The sequence below is a fragment of the Hoplias malabaricus genome, chromosome 10, assembly GCF_029633855.1.
Source record: "Hoplias malabaricus isolate fHopMal1 chromosome 10, fHopMal1.hap1, whole genome shotgun sequence".
Lineage (NCBI taxonomy): Eukaryota > Metazoa > Chordata > Actinopteri > Characiformes > Erythrinidae > Hoplias > Hoplias malabaricus.
The window spans coordinates 5,448,215-5,464,086 of NC_089809.1; the positions used below are offsets into that span (position 1 = coordinate 5,448,215).

Sequence of the window (15,872 nt, forward strand, 5' to 3'; positions counted from 1 at the left end):
CCAGCGTTTAAATTCGCCCCGAAATGACCACCGAACAGTTTCAAAATGCTAATCAACCGGCTCCAAAAACGCTTCAAACCGGGTTCATACTTTTGAGGCTTTACACTAAGCAGCGGGAAGACTGCGCCATAAACAAAGCTTAGCCCTAGCGTCTACGTCTATGCCCCGCCGCAAGGTATTATGGGTAATGTAGTTTTTTTCGTCAACAAAACAGAGCCTTCACTGAATTGAAGACTAAAATGTTTTAAAGATAATTCCGCCTTTTAAACGTTATTCAGAGGAATTTCGTCGGACATTTATTGGCCAATGGTTAATTTTAAACCTAAATGAATACAATTTAGGTGCATTTTGTAGTTCTTACAGATACAGAATGGTGTCTATCTGTTGTGGCTAAGTACAGTTCTCTCTGGTTGTTCACATTCCGAGGCTGAGCGTCTTTGAAGGTGGAATGGCGTGTTTTAGGGGGAAAAACCAGTTGTTGGTGCTTAGATGATTTACCACAGAAACTCGTTTGTAACTAGTTTTGTAGCAGTTTCGCTAATGCCATCTGAATTTGGAGGCATTTTCAACTTAAGTGATCTGAAATGGCAAAAATACGTAAATATAGCAAATGGTGAGGAAAAAAAAAAGAAATTTATAAAGATTTTTTTTTACTAACATCAAGAACTATGTCTTTAAGGCAGTTTTAAGCATTATAGACAGTAATAAGCATTACTAAACAATTAAATTACTAAACAATTACAAAGTAAATTCACAATTAATAATGTAATGACAGAAAAAGTACAAGCAATATTTTGTGATTTTATAAAAATACTGAAATCCCCTTATTTTATTATTATTATTTTTTTAAATACACACTGGTGCATTGTGGAGTAAACTACAAACCTTTAGATTACTCATCATAGAAAATTAGGTGTCTTCCAAATTTCAGTAAGTTGTTTAGTGTTTTGATGTGAATTGAAAAATATATTTTTTAAATAGTTGCGGTTATGTCTATTCACTAATGTATTATTGTAGATTTTTCTTATGTGAATGAAGTTAAAGACAAGATTAATGTTTTCAGACTTTTAAAAGCAGGATGACACTTTCTGCACATTAATTCCTTTATTTGCATCTGCCACTTGTTTCATCATTCGTTGAACAGACCATACAGACTTACAGCATGTGTGACAACTACGCAGCTGAACCAATTGTAGTAATATTTCAATAGAGATGATAATGCCTGATTAGAAGTAGTATAAAAGTATAAAAAAAACACAGAAGTCTTGCTTCAGTTCAGTGGAAATAAATAACATGAAAAAAAATGTAATAAATAGTAAGTAGTGTATCAAAAATTTAAAAAGAAAACAAAAATAAGTCAGAATAATGTTGATATTGCGACACAGTGATAAAGATAGAATTGGGGCCTTATATAATAGAAAACTATAATATAATACAATACACATTTTGCGCTATACAATAACAATTTACATTCGGGAACATGTATGTACATCTGTACATTACCAAAGTATCACAATATCACAATACATAGTATTTTAAGGCTTAGGATGTCCTTTTTTCAATTAAAGTTAAGAACGAGCAAGTTTCTGAATCAAAGAATCCAGAAACTAAAACCCAAACTGTGCAAAGTAGAAGAAGAAAAAGAAGCCAAGAGAAAAACAATAAGGCAGCTAAGGTTTAGGTCAGTGCTTTGTGACACTTTTTCACTCGTTTCTCATCCGGCACTAACACACACACCTCACACACCCAGAGATATTGCTACATCTAGTGGCAAAACATTGTAACCAAGGGAACAGAAATGTGAACACATGCCCCATAAAGGAAAATAAGGCACAAGTAGCCAAAAATGTGAGGCATGTAATAGACTCTTAAAGGGTGACTGGAAGACAGTTATAAAGGGAGAGAGAAGAAGGAGGAGTGAAAGCATGAGATAAGGGCAACGGGGAAAGACAGTACAATTCCAAAAAAAAACCTGGAAACAAGATGACTTATCAAATAAATAACGACACCAAATACAAATAAATAACTAAATAACTGCTCAATAAATAAATAAATACATAAATAACAAACAGGTTTGAATGCAAAAAATGAAAATCAAAGGAAGGTTTTGTCAAATGAAAGTGATGGACTGTTTTGCTCTTATGGGGGGGGGGTTCACGGAGGACTGGGCCGGGGTTTGGTCTGTAGTGTGTCACTGGATGTATGTCTTTGGCTATGATGTAGACAATGGGTTTTGTTTGGCTGTAGGGTTCGAAACGGCTTGCTAGGATTGGCTGTAGTTGTAGAGATGGTGGGTTGTTTTTGGTTGCAGTTGTACAGATGGCGGATTTTGATTGGCTGAGGCCCATCACGCCTGCATTTTGGCCTTGAGGCTGAGGAAGGCACGTGCTGCCCAGTCGCAGTAAAGCCTGAACCTCTCCAGCAGCTCCTGAGACGACTGATCCATCTCCCAGTGGAACGAGGGATAAGGAGGAAGGGAGGGAGATGGCACTGGGAGCCGAGGGGCCTCCACTCGCGCCATCTAGAGAGAGAGAGAGAGAGAGAGAGAGAGAGAGAGAGAGAGAGAGAGAGAGAAACATCAGGAGATGTTTAGGTTCACGCTGCAGGATCTGGGTGGGATCTGACTCTGTGGTTATAATCCCATTAGGAAAAAGTCAGATTTTATGTGGTGCTTTGTCATTCTCACTGCTGAAATTTTAACAGGGCCTTAACGTAGTGTCAGGAGTCGATGTGTTTGAGAAAACCATGACCCTCAGTTCCCTTCCCCACTACTGCCATTGTAGGAGTTTACAAAAATGGTGGGCTCCCCCAATCTTCAACACTGACCTGATGCTAACGTGTATAACGTGAGTTACGACGTATTTACCTGTCTCTGTAGTGAGCTGATGAGAGTCTTCATGTGTGAGATCATTTCCCCCAGCTTCGGCGCTGTGCTGTGATGGTGCTTCTTGGTCACTTTACTCAACCACTCGAAATGATGCTCAAAAGACTTAAGATCGGCGTGGAGCTGAGAGAGCGTGGGCTTCAACTGTGGAAAGAGAGAAAGAGCGTTGGACAAATTCCACAACAGACCACAGTCAAACCATTCCCCTGTTTTGTTTACATGTGTAACTGAATGAACCCTTTGAACTGTAGTGCTTTTATATGTGTTTTGGAAACTACTATGAAGTTAGTTCAAAAACCATTTCTTTTGAAATGAAGAGTATTGATCGGGAGTTTGTTCCTCTTTGCTGTAAAAACAGCCTCCACTCTCCTGAGAACTTTTAAAGTGTTGGTTGGTTTCTGTGAGGATTCTGTGACACTTGGTCGGGGATGATTAGTGCTGGTGTTCCCCAAAGGTTCCACTGCTGCAGGGCTTTATACATCTACAGCCGACACTTTGCCATTGGGCAGGGTCTTCTTAGTATTATATCTAGCTCCTCCTGAACATCAGTTGGATTCCCTGCTTTTCTGTGGAGTGTATATATAAGCTGTGTGTGCACATTCTCAAATAAGGTACATCATACTCTAGAATGGTCCTCTATTAACATGTCTGTTTTTGCTGGGAAACGCTGGGCTGTTCTCTGGGTTCGGATCCATTTAAAACAAAGGATCTGCCTTCCAAAGCAAATCCAAAAAGCCCTGAGACAGACAGACAGATAGACAGAGTCTGGGACGCACCTCCAGAGAGCTGAAGTCATTGGCTTTGCTGCTGATGGCTGGAAGAGATTTGAACCTGTGGTGGTCGATCACGGAGTCAAACTCTTTGTCGTTCTGTAAGTACAAAAAAGGAGAGAGAGAGTGCTTCAATAAACAGATGAAGAAAGAAAAAAAAGCCCTTATTCCATACACATACAAAAGGGAAAACATTGCCACAGTCCCACAAAAGCAACGTCATGGCATTCTGCAGACTTTCCCATGGCTCAAGGCTCGGTCCGAGCCGAGATCCCCCCGCTGCTAAAGTTAGCAACCCTGAGGCACTACGTTCGACAGTGGCCTTGAAGCACTTAGCAAGAGACATCTCTCTTAACATTCACCGCAGAATTACAGAGCTCCGGAGTCACCCGGAGTTCAGCCGGGCGCAACCTCCCAACGTCAACACCAAGAAGTTGGTGACCTGAAGCCACAGGATGTTTTCTACAGGAAGAATAACAGCATGTGCAGTGAGTAAGGCGCTTGGGGCGGAATGGACAACACTGGGATGGAGGGAAACTCCAGGGTCGGGGCTAAAAAAAGGCCCTTATGACGCGCGGACAACTTCCCCTTCCCACCACTAGAGGGAGACACAAACTTTTACACAGGAGGAAGCTGCCGGGACAGGTGGGCTGCGTCAAAACACACTGTCCAGCTCCTGTTTGGGAATGTGTTTAGCCGGTGTAAACAAGAGATGACCGGGCTTGCTTTGAAAAGCCATTAAAGTGTGGACGTCAGAGGATCACTGATTAAGAGCTATGAGCAATGCTAATAGGCTGACTAGCCTGGCAGGTGTAATGCGCTGAACAATGTGTCATCAAGGCTTCATCGGATGAGAAAAACAACAGTGGTTATCACTGTTTGCCTTAATGTTTTTTCCTTCGTCTTGTTTTGATGTTTTGAGAGTCCGTTCCTTTCCGCTTTCTTCACTTCTCCAGCGCATATTCCAAGACTATGACATAACCCATCATCTTTCACCACTTCTGATTGTCATCTCACTCTCCCATTGCTCAGGAGCACTTCTCTTATCTCCTCAGATACTTGTCCCATACCTCATTAACACAAAGACAAACACACACACACACACACACCCTCTTGGATCCTGGCCTCACTCCCCTTCGCCTTCCTCCTGTCTTCCTGAATGCAAATGCGGGAATGTGATAAATCCACCTGATTTCTATCGGAACACTTTGCTGTGACGACCGAAAGCTAAACAAGCCGCCTCACACCTACACAGCCCACAACTATTTACGACACACACTAAAGAAACTAAATAAATACAGCCTTAGCGACTCAGCAGCTAATGCACATTAACATGTTTTGTGCATGCCACCGCAGCAGCACCACTCTTTACTGCTTTCTCGTGGGGACTTTCCGTCCACTCCCACTTATTTTTCTTTCCTAGCATTGACCCCTGTAAAAGAAGTGGTAAAGAAAAGAAACCAAAATAAATCTCAGTGAAAAAACTAACAAACTCCTTTTTTAAGTGCACTGGGGGCCTTTTGTTGCAGGTGGTTTGTCTTTGATAATGATCTGCCTTCACATCTGGCTCACATGCCCACAGCAAAGCGCCAAACATGCCTGCATTCGCGCATGCACTAGGGCACCTTTATGGCACAAGGCAGATTTTGGAGCCTTCCAAACTGTGTATCTTTTCCCTGACACACCTGAGTGCTCTCAAAAAGCCATGCGAGAGAGAGGTGAACAGATACAAATCTGAGGGATGAGGTCAGACTTTACAGAGCTTTTGAACTTTACAGAGTGTCCTCGAATGTCAATGAGTAGCTACAAGCCGTGACTCAGACTCTAGACGACCGAAAAGTCGCTGCAGAAAGGTCAAACTGAAAGAACGGCCAATGCTTCGGTGCCCCTTTTACCTGCCGCTACATAAACACAGCAAAGCCTCACCTTGTGAAGTTGGCTGTGAATGGAAGGGCTCTAATGTACTTTTCACCTTCCTCTACATGCGCCTCGCTCCTGCTTGTAAACAGGCCGTCTCTAAAACCATGGCAACGCGAGGGAGGACGTGCTTATGTTTCCGTGAGGGAGGTGTGGTGGAGAGGCCTAGCGGAGGTGAGCCCAGAATGAATGGGTTCAGTTCCCCCCCAAAGCTACGGACTTTCGATCACTTAGCAACCCGGCAAAACTCGACCAAAACCTCCAGGCCCTCCGTCACTGACGCATCATCCACGCCAGTAAAAGGAAGAGCGGAATCACACAGTGGGCCTCAAAATGAACCCAAAATCCCCGTCTCATTGGGAATTGCAGGGTCAGTTTGCGGCTAGCACTGTGCCATATATCCTCTATAAACATAACTGGTATTAGTGTTACAGGACAAGGACTTTTAGCCTTGGTAAGATCCCAAGATAGTGGGAAGATTATATCTACAATAATGTTCTGTTCCATAAAAAAAGCTTTCTCTATTATCACACCAGGGGAAATAAACCACATTCCCTTTGGAATGATTTAAAAGTCGGCCTGAAATCAAAGTCTTTTTTAGCTTGTCAGTTCATGCCCCTGTGCCATTCATCAAAACTCCAACAACCTTCAACCAAAATAAATGATTATTTCCCTGCGTCTAAAACATCTGTGAATTTCTGAATACATCCCTATGCACCAGCAGGCAGAGACCTATATCATTAACCAATAATATCACGTTACACCTTTACCTATCAACGTCAGGAAAACCATGCCCTTCACGTTAAGATCTCTGACCCACAGAAAAAAACCAAACCAAACGGTCCAATCAAAACGTTAGGCTCTTTTAGCATGGATTCCACTCCACCTTAACTCCAGTATCATCTGAAGTTGTGATACCACAGTACATTTGGAAAATTTTGGGATCAATAGCTCCCAGAACTAGCTACTGCTGTATAAAGCCCAAGCCAAAAAATCCTGGGCCTGGATCCAGATTTCTGTTGTTTTAGCCTGATAGAGCGCGCCGAAAATGAGCGTTATCTGCTCCCTCACGGATTCAAAGCCACCGCAATCTGCCATCACTGCGCTTACCATAATTAATGCAGACCAGATGAGTTGAAAGAGAGTGAGAGAGGGAGGAAGAGAACATATAACTGTAGTCTAGCCAGCTCCCACATTGCTGAGCAAGTTCAATTTGATGAGATTAACCATCTGAACATCATCAGCATCTCTAGAGGAAGAAAGTGAATTCCCCTGGCTGTAGCAGTGAGTCTGATTCTGAATCGATTCATTACTAAAATGAATCAAATGCATATTTTAAGAGGAATTTCACAGATTTCTTTATATGGTTGTGATGTAAAAACAGTGATTGAAAGCAGCTTTGGTTTGGTGTGAAGCGCCCTGTTCTAGAAAAAAGCTGCTGAGTCAGACTTTTTCACAGTGCTGAGGAATGGACTCAAATGTCTTGATGTTTCCGAAAGCCTGAAACTTCTGTATGTGAGTTTGAAATTGTGTTGGATGAGGTACAAATGAATTGCCTTGAACTAAAGTGAATGTTTATGTTTACAACAGTTCAGAGATAAGATTTTGGCCCAGATATATATTGGTCATTGTAACTCTGTGGAAAGTATTCACAGAGACCATCAAAGGCTTCTGATGGTGTCTGATAGTCTATGATGTTTTTATACTGACACGTCTGTAAAGGATACTAATGGTTTAGTAGGTGACCTATGACTAGATACATTTGATGGTTTGGTTTTTCTAACGGATCTAATTGTATCCTACGGGAAAATAGTGGACACCAATGGTAACCATTAAGCTAGTTCAGCTTAATTGTGAAGCAAACATAAGGTTTTGATCTTAATGGGTTTTAATGGTGTTTCAGTAGGGTTTTTTTTTTTAGATTTAACACTATATTTTGTGTGATCAAAGTTACAGAACTCGTAAAACTCGCTGTATAAACTTGTAAAACTCACTGGTTACTATCAACCCTACGGTAACAAAAGAGCTGTGCCTTTCTCATCGACCCAAACTCAGCCTCTGTCTTTTTTGATCTCATGTTTTCTGAGATGCCAAATGCTAACGCAGGTTACGGCCATTTTGTAATACAACTGATGCCATGGCAACTTACGATCAGGTCATGGGTCAGCCTCTGCAGGTGCCTCGTCTGATTGGTCAGCTTGTCCAGGTCCGCATGGGTTGGCGGGGGTCGGCGCGGATGGGCGGGCAGCGCTGATGACAGCAGTGGCAGCTGAGCCAATAGGACGGAGAAGAGCAGCGAGGAGGAGGAGTCGAGCAGCACTGTGGACGGGAGTTAAGGATTAATTGGGTTAGTTAAGCTAGTTGAGGCTAATTGACGCTCACACACGCGAGGATTAGCAGCGCCTGAATGTGTGCCACTGTTACAACATGTGCCTTGTTACCACATGTAGCATGAGTGTGTGCGTCATGTTATAAAGCTAAAGGCCTTGGCACATTCCTTTAATCCCTGTCCCAAAAAGAAAAGAAAAGACAACAACACCTCATTGCATCACATGGGCTCGAGGAAACGGTCAATGCCAAGTACTCTCTGGTTTCTGGGCTTTTTTTTTTGGTGTATGTGTGTGTGTGTGTGTGTGTGAGAGGATGGGTGTGTGTGTGTGTGTGTGTGTGTGCCACAAGCAAGGGAAACACACACTCACAAGATATCCTTGCTGCTGTCTACTTGATGAATGCTTCTCTAATTAATTAACCGCAAGTGCCTCAAGGTGGAAATCCTGTCAGCTTAGCATTGACTATTACCTCTCACACCAGCGCTCATTATGCACGCTCATGCACGCGCACATCTACAGGAGTTCCACTGTGGGTTTAATAGTTTATATACACTGATCAGCCAGAACATTTAAACCACTTCCTTGTTTCTACACGTATTGACAGGTTTATCAACTCCGCTGACCATAGAGGAGCCCTTTGTATTTCTACAATTACAGACTATAGTTCAACTGTTGCATTGCACACGCTGTTAGCACCCTCTCAGCCTGTTCTTCAACGGTCAGGACCCCCACAGGACCACCACAGAGCAGGTCGGATGTGGGTGGTGGATGCAGTGACACTGGAGTGGTGGTGGTGGTGTACAAATGGGATCAGACACAGCAATTCGGCTCCACTCGCTGTCCACTCTGTTAGACACACCTACCTCAGTGGTCCAGCTTGCAGATGTGAAGTCATCTACTGCTGCACAGTTCAGCATCAAGTCACACAATTGACTGATGGACTGTTCTCAGTCCAGCAGTGACAGTGAGGGCTTTAGAAACTCCAGCGGCACTGCTGTGTCTGATCCACACTAACACACAACCAACATGTCAGTGTTACTGAAGCACTGAGATCCACCATCCAAACCATGCCTGCTAGGGGTGGTCCTGATGGTCTCCTGACCAGTGAAGAACATGGTGAAAGGAGGCTAACAAAGTATGCAGAGCAACAGATGGACTCCAGCCTGTAACTGTAGAACTACAAAGTGCTCCTGTATGGTCAGCTGAGCTGGGAAAATGAGTGGCAATGAGAGTAGACTCAAAGCAGTGGTTTTAATGTTATGGCTGATGGGCTGATGTAAGTCATTCTGAAGGGTGAAAGAGTAATAGAACATCATTAAAGTGCAGAGAAAATCCAACAAGTTTTGGGGAATGTAAAGCATTCAAAGATTCTATTGGTTCTTGCTGGTGTCCAGTAGCTCCTAATGGTGTTCAGAGTTATTAACAGGTGACATTAGTGGTCCCAGGTCAGCGTTAAGCCAGTTCCCATTAGGATACCAAGGGTCCTAATAGTCATTCATCAGCAGAGGAGCAGAACTATACAACAGTGTGGACACTTAGGAATGCTTTACTTAACAGTTCATTGAAACAGTTCAGCTTCAGCTGGCCACAAACCTCACTGAGAGCATCACTTAAGGGTTAAGAGCTGTGACTTGTGACCAGTGAATGAAAAACAACAACAACAACAAATAAACAAAGAAGGAACAAACACTTACATTTCATATTTTCGTCCAGACCTCCTTGAAGACGCCCGAGTGAATAAATAAGAATAAATACGAGAGTACGAATAAATACTTAATAAATTAATTCACAAAAACCACGCGCGGTCACGTGCTCCAGAAGGCGCCTGGCTCCCGTTTCCCAGCGTCGGCGTGACGCGTCCAGTCCGAATGAATGAAGGAGAAAAAGAATGACAAGAGCAATAACAACAAAACTTCCCCAAAGTTTCTCAAACAATCCTGAGGGTTACAGGCTGAGACACACACACACAGAGGTAGGAAGAGAAAGGGAGAGAGAGAGAGAGCCAGAGAGGGATGGAGAGATGGAGAGACAGGGGGAGAGAGAGAGAGAGAGTGAGGGATGCGAGTGAGTGTAATTTTTGCGCGCAGTGAAATGTTTAGGCTTGTTTAAAACTTCCTTTATAAAGACGGTGTGTATGACACATGCCTGAGTCACCCGCTTCATTCATAAAAACACACACACACAGGCGCGTGCGCGCGCGCTCCCGCTCGCTCCCCCCGCCCCTTATGCGAGGTTTAAACGCATGCGCGCGCGCACGCACACAAACTCTCTCTCCCTCACACACACACACACACACACACACACACAAACACAAAACATGAATTCCTTTGTTTTTATTTTCTCTCTTCTGTAGTCTCTCCCCTTCTTCTTTCTTATTCCACTTTCTGCCTTTCTCTCCTCACGTTTCTCTCTCTCCATCTCGTTTTTCTCCTCTTGTCATTCTATCTTCTCTCGCCCCTTTCTCCCTGTCTCTTTCTCTATCACTTTCTCTCCTCTATCTCCCTTCACTGCTATCTTCCTTCCTCCGCTACATCCCGTCGACCTGCGCCTATCAAACACACATCTCTCTCCCTCTCCTCTATCTTCTCATCTCTCTATCTCTTCCCCGCTCTGATTATCAGTCTCCAAAATTTAAAAAGGCCCTTTGTTTCATTTCATATCCCTCAATCTGTGCTGACCAGTCTCTCTCTCTCTCTCTCTCTCTCTCTCTCTCTCTCTCTCACTCTTCCCCATCTCCCCTCTTTACCCCCTTCTCCCTCTCTCTTCTTCCCCTTCTCTCCTTTTCCTTCTTTCCTTCTTCTCTCTTATTCTGGCTCCATCCCTCCCTGGTCTCTCTCTCTCTCTCTCTCTCTCTCCATCTTTCTCTCTCCCTCAAAGGTTTAAATAAATATATAATTTGAATGGTACACGAGCTCTAAAATAGCTGTCTAATTTACATTAACACACACACACACACACACACACACACACACACACACACACACACACACACACCCCTTTAGACTCCAGACTCTCCTTATTCTCTTTATTTGCACTTTCTCTCTACAGGGTGAAGGAAAGACTGAGAGGAGAGGTGGTGGTAGCGGTGGTGGGGGGCAGGAGGGTCTGTAGAGAAAAATAAACAACAAAACATTAACCTCCATCCCACACCACAGAGAGAGAGAGAGAGAGAGAGAGAGAGAGAGAGAGAGAGAGAGAGAGAGAGAGAGAGGTTAATTTAGCATACACACAAACTGCTGGAAATACTCAGTCACACACAGCAGAGCAAGAGTGAGGAGTTTCCAGAGAGAGAGAAAGAGAGAGAGAGAAAGAGAGGGAGACAGAGAGAGAGCGAGACTGGGAGACAGAGATTTAGAGAAAGAGAGAGAGATGAAAACAAAAAAAGGAGAATGAGATAGAGAGTGAAAGAAGAATGAAAGAATGTGAGAGAGAGAAAGAAAAAATGAAAGAGAAATAGAGTAAGAAAAAAGAGAGATTTATTCAGTATGGGAGGTGTCATCATAAGCCATAATGTTTTAAGACGTACATCTGCACACACACACACACACACACACACACACACACACACACACACATCCTTATAGACGCATACTCAGACTCTGATGTACACACACTTTAGCTCACATGCAACCGTTAATTCTCTCTCTTACACACACACACACACACACATACAGGGTGTGGTGTCGAGGTCACACTCTGGTTTGTTGGGTCAGACAGAGAGAGAGAGAGAGAGAGAGAAAGAAGAAAGTGAGCAGGCACAGAAGGATGGAGGGAGGGAAGTGGATGAGTGTGCAGGAACGATGGAGGAATGGAGGGAGATATTGACACACTCGCTCCTTTAATTTCCCCACATCAAAGACCTGTTTGAAGACACAGCTGGGAAAAGAATAAAAGAAAGAGTGAAGTTAGTCACTCCATAACTCTCTCTCTCTCTCTCTCCCTCTCTCTCTCTCTCTCTCTCTCTCTCTCTCTCTCTCTCTCTCTCTCATGCCCTGATGGGGGTCTCTTGGGTGGTTGAGTGTTTTTAAGTATGTGATGCATTAGTGCTGGTGTTGTGTGTGTGTGGGTGTGTGTGGTCCAGGACGAATAGGTCACTAATGACAAAATGACAGGGAAATGTCATGTCACATTTCTCCCCAAAGCAAACATACACCCACTGGTTTGTGTACCTTGTAGGATATAGGGTTGAACATATAGCCCATAAGTGTTACAGATGTGGGTTATAAATGCTTACATATATACACACATACATTTATACATACCACATAAGCATAAACCCAGTATGGAACAGTGGAACCACACGCTCAGGAGTGATGGAGCTCCGTCCAGTTCTTTAGGATCCAAACAAAACCTTTTAGGACTTGATTGCAATCAAATCCTCATGAAAATGTTTTAGAGTTTAAATGATTGTTCTACAGGGCCGGCGGCACGGTGGTGCAGCAGGTAGAGTCGCAGTCACACAGCTCCAGGGGCCTGGAGGTTGTGGGTTCGTTTCCCGCTCCGGGTGACTGTCTGTGAGGAGTGTGGTGTGTTCTCCCTGTGTCTGCGTGGGTTTCCTCCGGGTTGCTGTCTGTGAGGAGTGTGGTGTGTTCTCTCTGTGTCTGCGTGGGTTTCCTCCGGGTGACTGTCTGTGAGGAGTGTGGTGTGCTCTCCCTGTGTCTGCGTGGGTTTCCTCCGGGTGACTGTCTGTGAGGAGTGTGGTGTGTTCTCCCTGTGTCTGCGTGGGTTTCCTCCGGGTTACTCTCTGTGAGGAGTGTGGTGTGTTCTCTCTGTGTCTGCGTGGGTTTCCTCCGGGTGACTGTCTGTGAGGAGTGTGGTGTGTTCTCCCTGTGTCTGCGTGGGTTTCCTCCGGGTGACTGTCTGTGAGGAGTGTGGTGTGTTCTCCCTGTGTCTGCGTGGGTTTCCTCCGGGTGACTGTCTGTGAGGAGTGTGGTGTGTTCTCCCTGTGTCTGCGTGGGTTTCCTCCGGGTGCTCTGGTTTCCTCCCACAGTCCAAAAACACACGTTGGTAGGTGGATTGGTGACTCAAAGTTGTCCGTAGGTGTGAGTGTGTGAGTGTATGTTGCCCTGTGAAGGACTGGCGCCCCCTCCAGGGTGTATTCCCGCCTTGCGCCCAATGATTCCAGGTAGGCTCTGGACCCACCGCGACCCTGAACTGGATAAGTGCTTACAGATAATGAATGAATGAATGTTCTACAGGGGTTCTTTAGTAAATGGTTCTCTAAATATATCCCGAATACTTGAAGAAACCTTTGCATGATTAAAGGGTTCTTTGCTTCATGAAAGCATTCTTCAGATTGATGGAGAATGTGCTATAGATAAGGATTCTGTATGGCACCAAAAACAGTTCCTCTGTTGTTACAGTAGAGGAACTGTTGTTGGTGCTGTATAAAGTCTTGTTCTACAAGGTGCTATCTAGAACCATCTATAGCACATTCTCCATCAATCTGAAGAATGCTTTCATGATGCAAAAGGTTCTTCAAGTGGTTTCATTATTAAGGAACTCTTTTTGAACCATCATTTTTAAGTGTGTAGTGTAAAGCTTTCCCACAAGGTCAGAGGTTTTTACTGCAGTGGGGAGAGTCACCCTTCAGCACCCTTCATTTAAGAGGAAATTAATTCAGGAAGATGTAATTGTCCTGAAAATGCATGAAAACACACACACACACACACACAATGCGCCTCATACCCCTCTCACTCTGATGGGGGGGAAGTGAGCCACAGGTGGGAAACGCTTAGTGTCCAGACATCCTGCTACCTCATTATAGTAAAATATACCCCATTATGATACACACACACACACACACACACACACACAGACACACACTCACGCAAGAGCTCCTGCCCACACACACAGTCAGACCCCACGTTCAACATTCAACGTACACTCGCACACGCACACACACACACACAGTAGAAACCCTCCCCTCCCCCTCCCCCAAAACTCACACTCTAATGCACACTCATGCTTTTTAACAGCTTCCTTTGAACTCCCATCACCTCAGGCTGAGGGCACAAGTTTAATTGGCCCAATTAAAGCCTTAATGAATTTATACAGGTGCTTAAAAGGCTACTGCTCTTCAGAACCACTCACAAATCACCACTGCGCCAGAATAAAACACTGACTTTATAAAAACCAGGAACTTTACAGAACATGCCCTTAATTAAAAGGGGCTTTGACATATTTGAGAGAAACATATCTTTAAATATTTGTAATACGCAAAAGATTGTTTTTTGGCTCGTACCGTGATGTCGAACACATTCAGTTGCCTTCTCAGAGTGGAGGGCACAAGCCTATGGATGTGTTCTGATCTGAAACGATATTCATTCATCCTCTGTAACCGTTTCCTCCTGTTCTAGGTCAGGGTGGGTGCGGAGCTCATCTGGAATCAATATTCCAAAGGCAAGAACACACCATGGAGAGGGCATCACAGGGCATCACACATGCGCTCACATTCTGACATTAAGTGGACAGTCCTGCGTTTATAGAATGTAGGAAGAATGCAGAGGAGATGCAGGGAAAACACACCACAACAAACTCCTCACAGACAGTGACCCAAGGTGGAGACTGAATCCAGAATTCCAGGACCCTGGAGATGTGGGACAGCACCACTGTGCCTCCCAAATAACTCGTGTATTTTCACAACAATGATGTTAATTACCTCAGCGATACCCCAATGTTTGACTGGAAATGAAGTACAGAAAGTGGGGGCTCTGACATTAGCACTGTGCTACAGTTTTAAATGGATTTTTGCTAGCGATCCCTCAACAGTTGCTAGGAAAGAAGACATCTTGGCACGGTACAAAAACAGCAGGATCCACACACATCTCACACTAACAGTCATTTTGGCCACATTTTGCTAAATGTGACTCTGCTGTAACGAACGGCTGCCAGCAGCAATTCAGGAGATTATTTGTGGAGCCAGTGAGTGGGTCAGCTAGCATGAAAAGCTAGACTTTCAAACTCTAAGAGTGGGTGTGAGTGTGTGTGTCTGCATGTGACGTATAAACCATGTAAAGTTTATTGAATTCAGCCAGTGTTTTGGGACAAATTTGGAGCAGCCTAAATAAGCTGGAGCACATGGCGTTGATAAAAGAGGACATCAGTAAATAAAACACACTGTTTAAAGTTACCCTGATCTGCACTGCCTCGGAAGACAAAGACCCATGGTAAAGTTCATGGGTTATGATTCATTTATACCTGAAATTATGGGTGTTAATAAGGATTTGGTCCATTTTGGTTGAAGTATCAGCTTCTATTTCTGTGAAGGGTTAGAAATCAAATCAAATCAAATCAAATCATGTTTATTTGTACTGCGCTTTTTATAACTGATGTTTTCACAAAGCTAAAAAGAGGACACGTCTTTGGGGGGGGGGGGGGGGGGGGCTTTTAGGTCTTTTACACCTTTATTTGCTACACAAAACATTGGAATTTAATTTATATTTTAATTCATCCGAGAACTTACATTTACGTTTAGCTGCTCGAGATGAGGGTGGGTACATGAGCTTTGCCTGACGTAAACAAGGACTACTGACGTGCAGACTGACCAATTAAATGTTTACAGAGAAGGTTATCGACCAATAACGGTAGCGCTACAGTCAGACCGTCCAATCAGAATATTGTAGGCTACTTCACCACACCCCCTTCTCACTCAAGTGAACCAATCGCAGTAGAGGAGGGCGGGACTAGTTTGTGAACGAAACTTCTCGAAGTTCTATGTAAGCTCTAGAAAAACAAAATGCCGGACGTTTGTGAAATTCCGCCCTGACGTTTATTTAAGTCTAAAAAAGAGGACATGTCCGGGTGAAAGAGGACGTCTGGTCACCCTACACTACTCTACTTCACTCCATGTACTTTTTTATTCTCTGTTCGCTCATAGTTCCAAACAGGCCGAGTAAGCACTAAACTGTGATATGTAAACATTGCAGAGTGCTGATTGGCCAGAGATACTCATCAATGCTGATGAAATGC

General features: G+C 43.9%; 2 protein-coding genes across 2 annotated transcripts in view; both read right to left on the reverse strand.

Moving 5' to 3' along the window:
* Positions 1-1,095: 1,095 nt before the first annotated feature.
* Positions 1,096-10,568, reverse strand: il11a (interleukin 11a). Its single transcript, XM_066682444.1, has 5 exons — positions 9,596-10,568; positions 7,721-7,890; positions 3,661-3,753; positions 2,867-3,028; positions 1,096-2,521 (listed from the first exon to the last, which is right to left on the reverse strand). The coding sequence occupies exons 1-5, from the start codon at positions 9,600-9,602 to the stop codon at positions 2,348-2,350; spliced, it is 606 nt and encodes a 201-aa protein (XP_066538541.1). The 5' UTR covers positions 9,603-10,568; the 3' UTR covers positions 1,096-2,347.
* Positions 10,569-10,869: 301 nt separating this feature from the next.
* The window catches only part of rasip1 (Ras interacting protein 1), a 56,678-nt gene continuing 51,675 nt past the window's right edge, over positions 10,870-15,872 (reverse strand). The window contains exon 19 of the transcript XR_010804324.1: positions 10,870-11,006. The gene's annotated coding sequence lies outside the window, so the exon portion shown is untranslated. The remainder of the gene's footprint in view (positions 11,007-15,872) is intronic.

Coding starts and splice junctions, on each gene's coding strand:
- il11a (XM_066682444.1), bottom strand. Junction 3,029..3,660: donor ATGACTTCAGCTCTCTGGAG/GTGCGTCCCAGA, acceptor CTCTTTCCACAG/TTGAAGCCCACGCTCTCTCA. Junction 2,522..2,866: donor TCAGCTCACTACAGAGACAG/GTAAATACGTCG, acceptor CTCTCTCTCTAG/ATGGCGCGAGTGGAGGCCCC.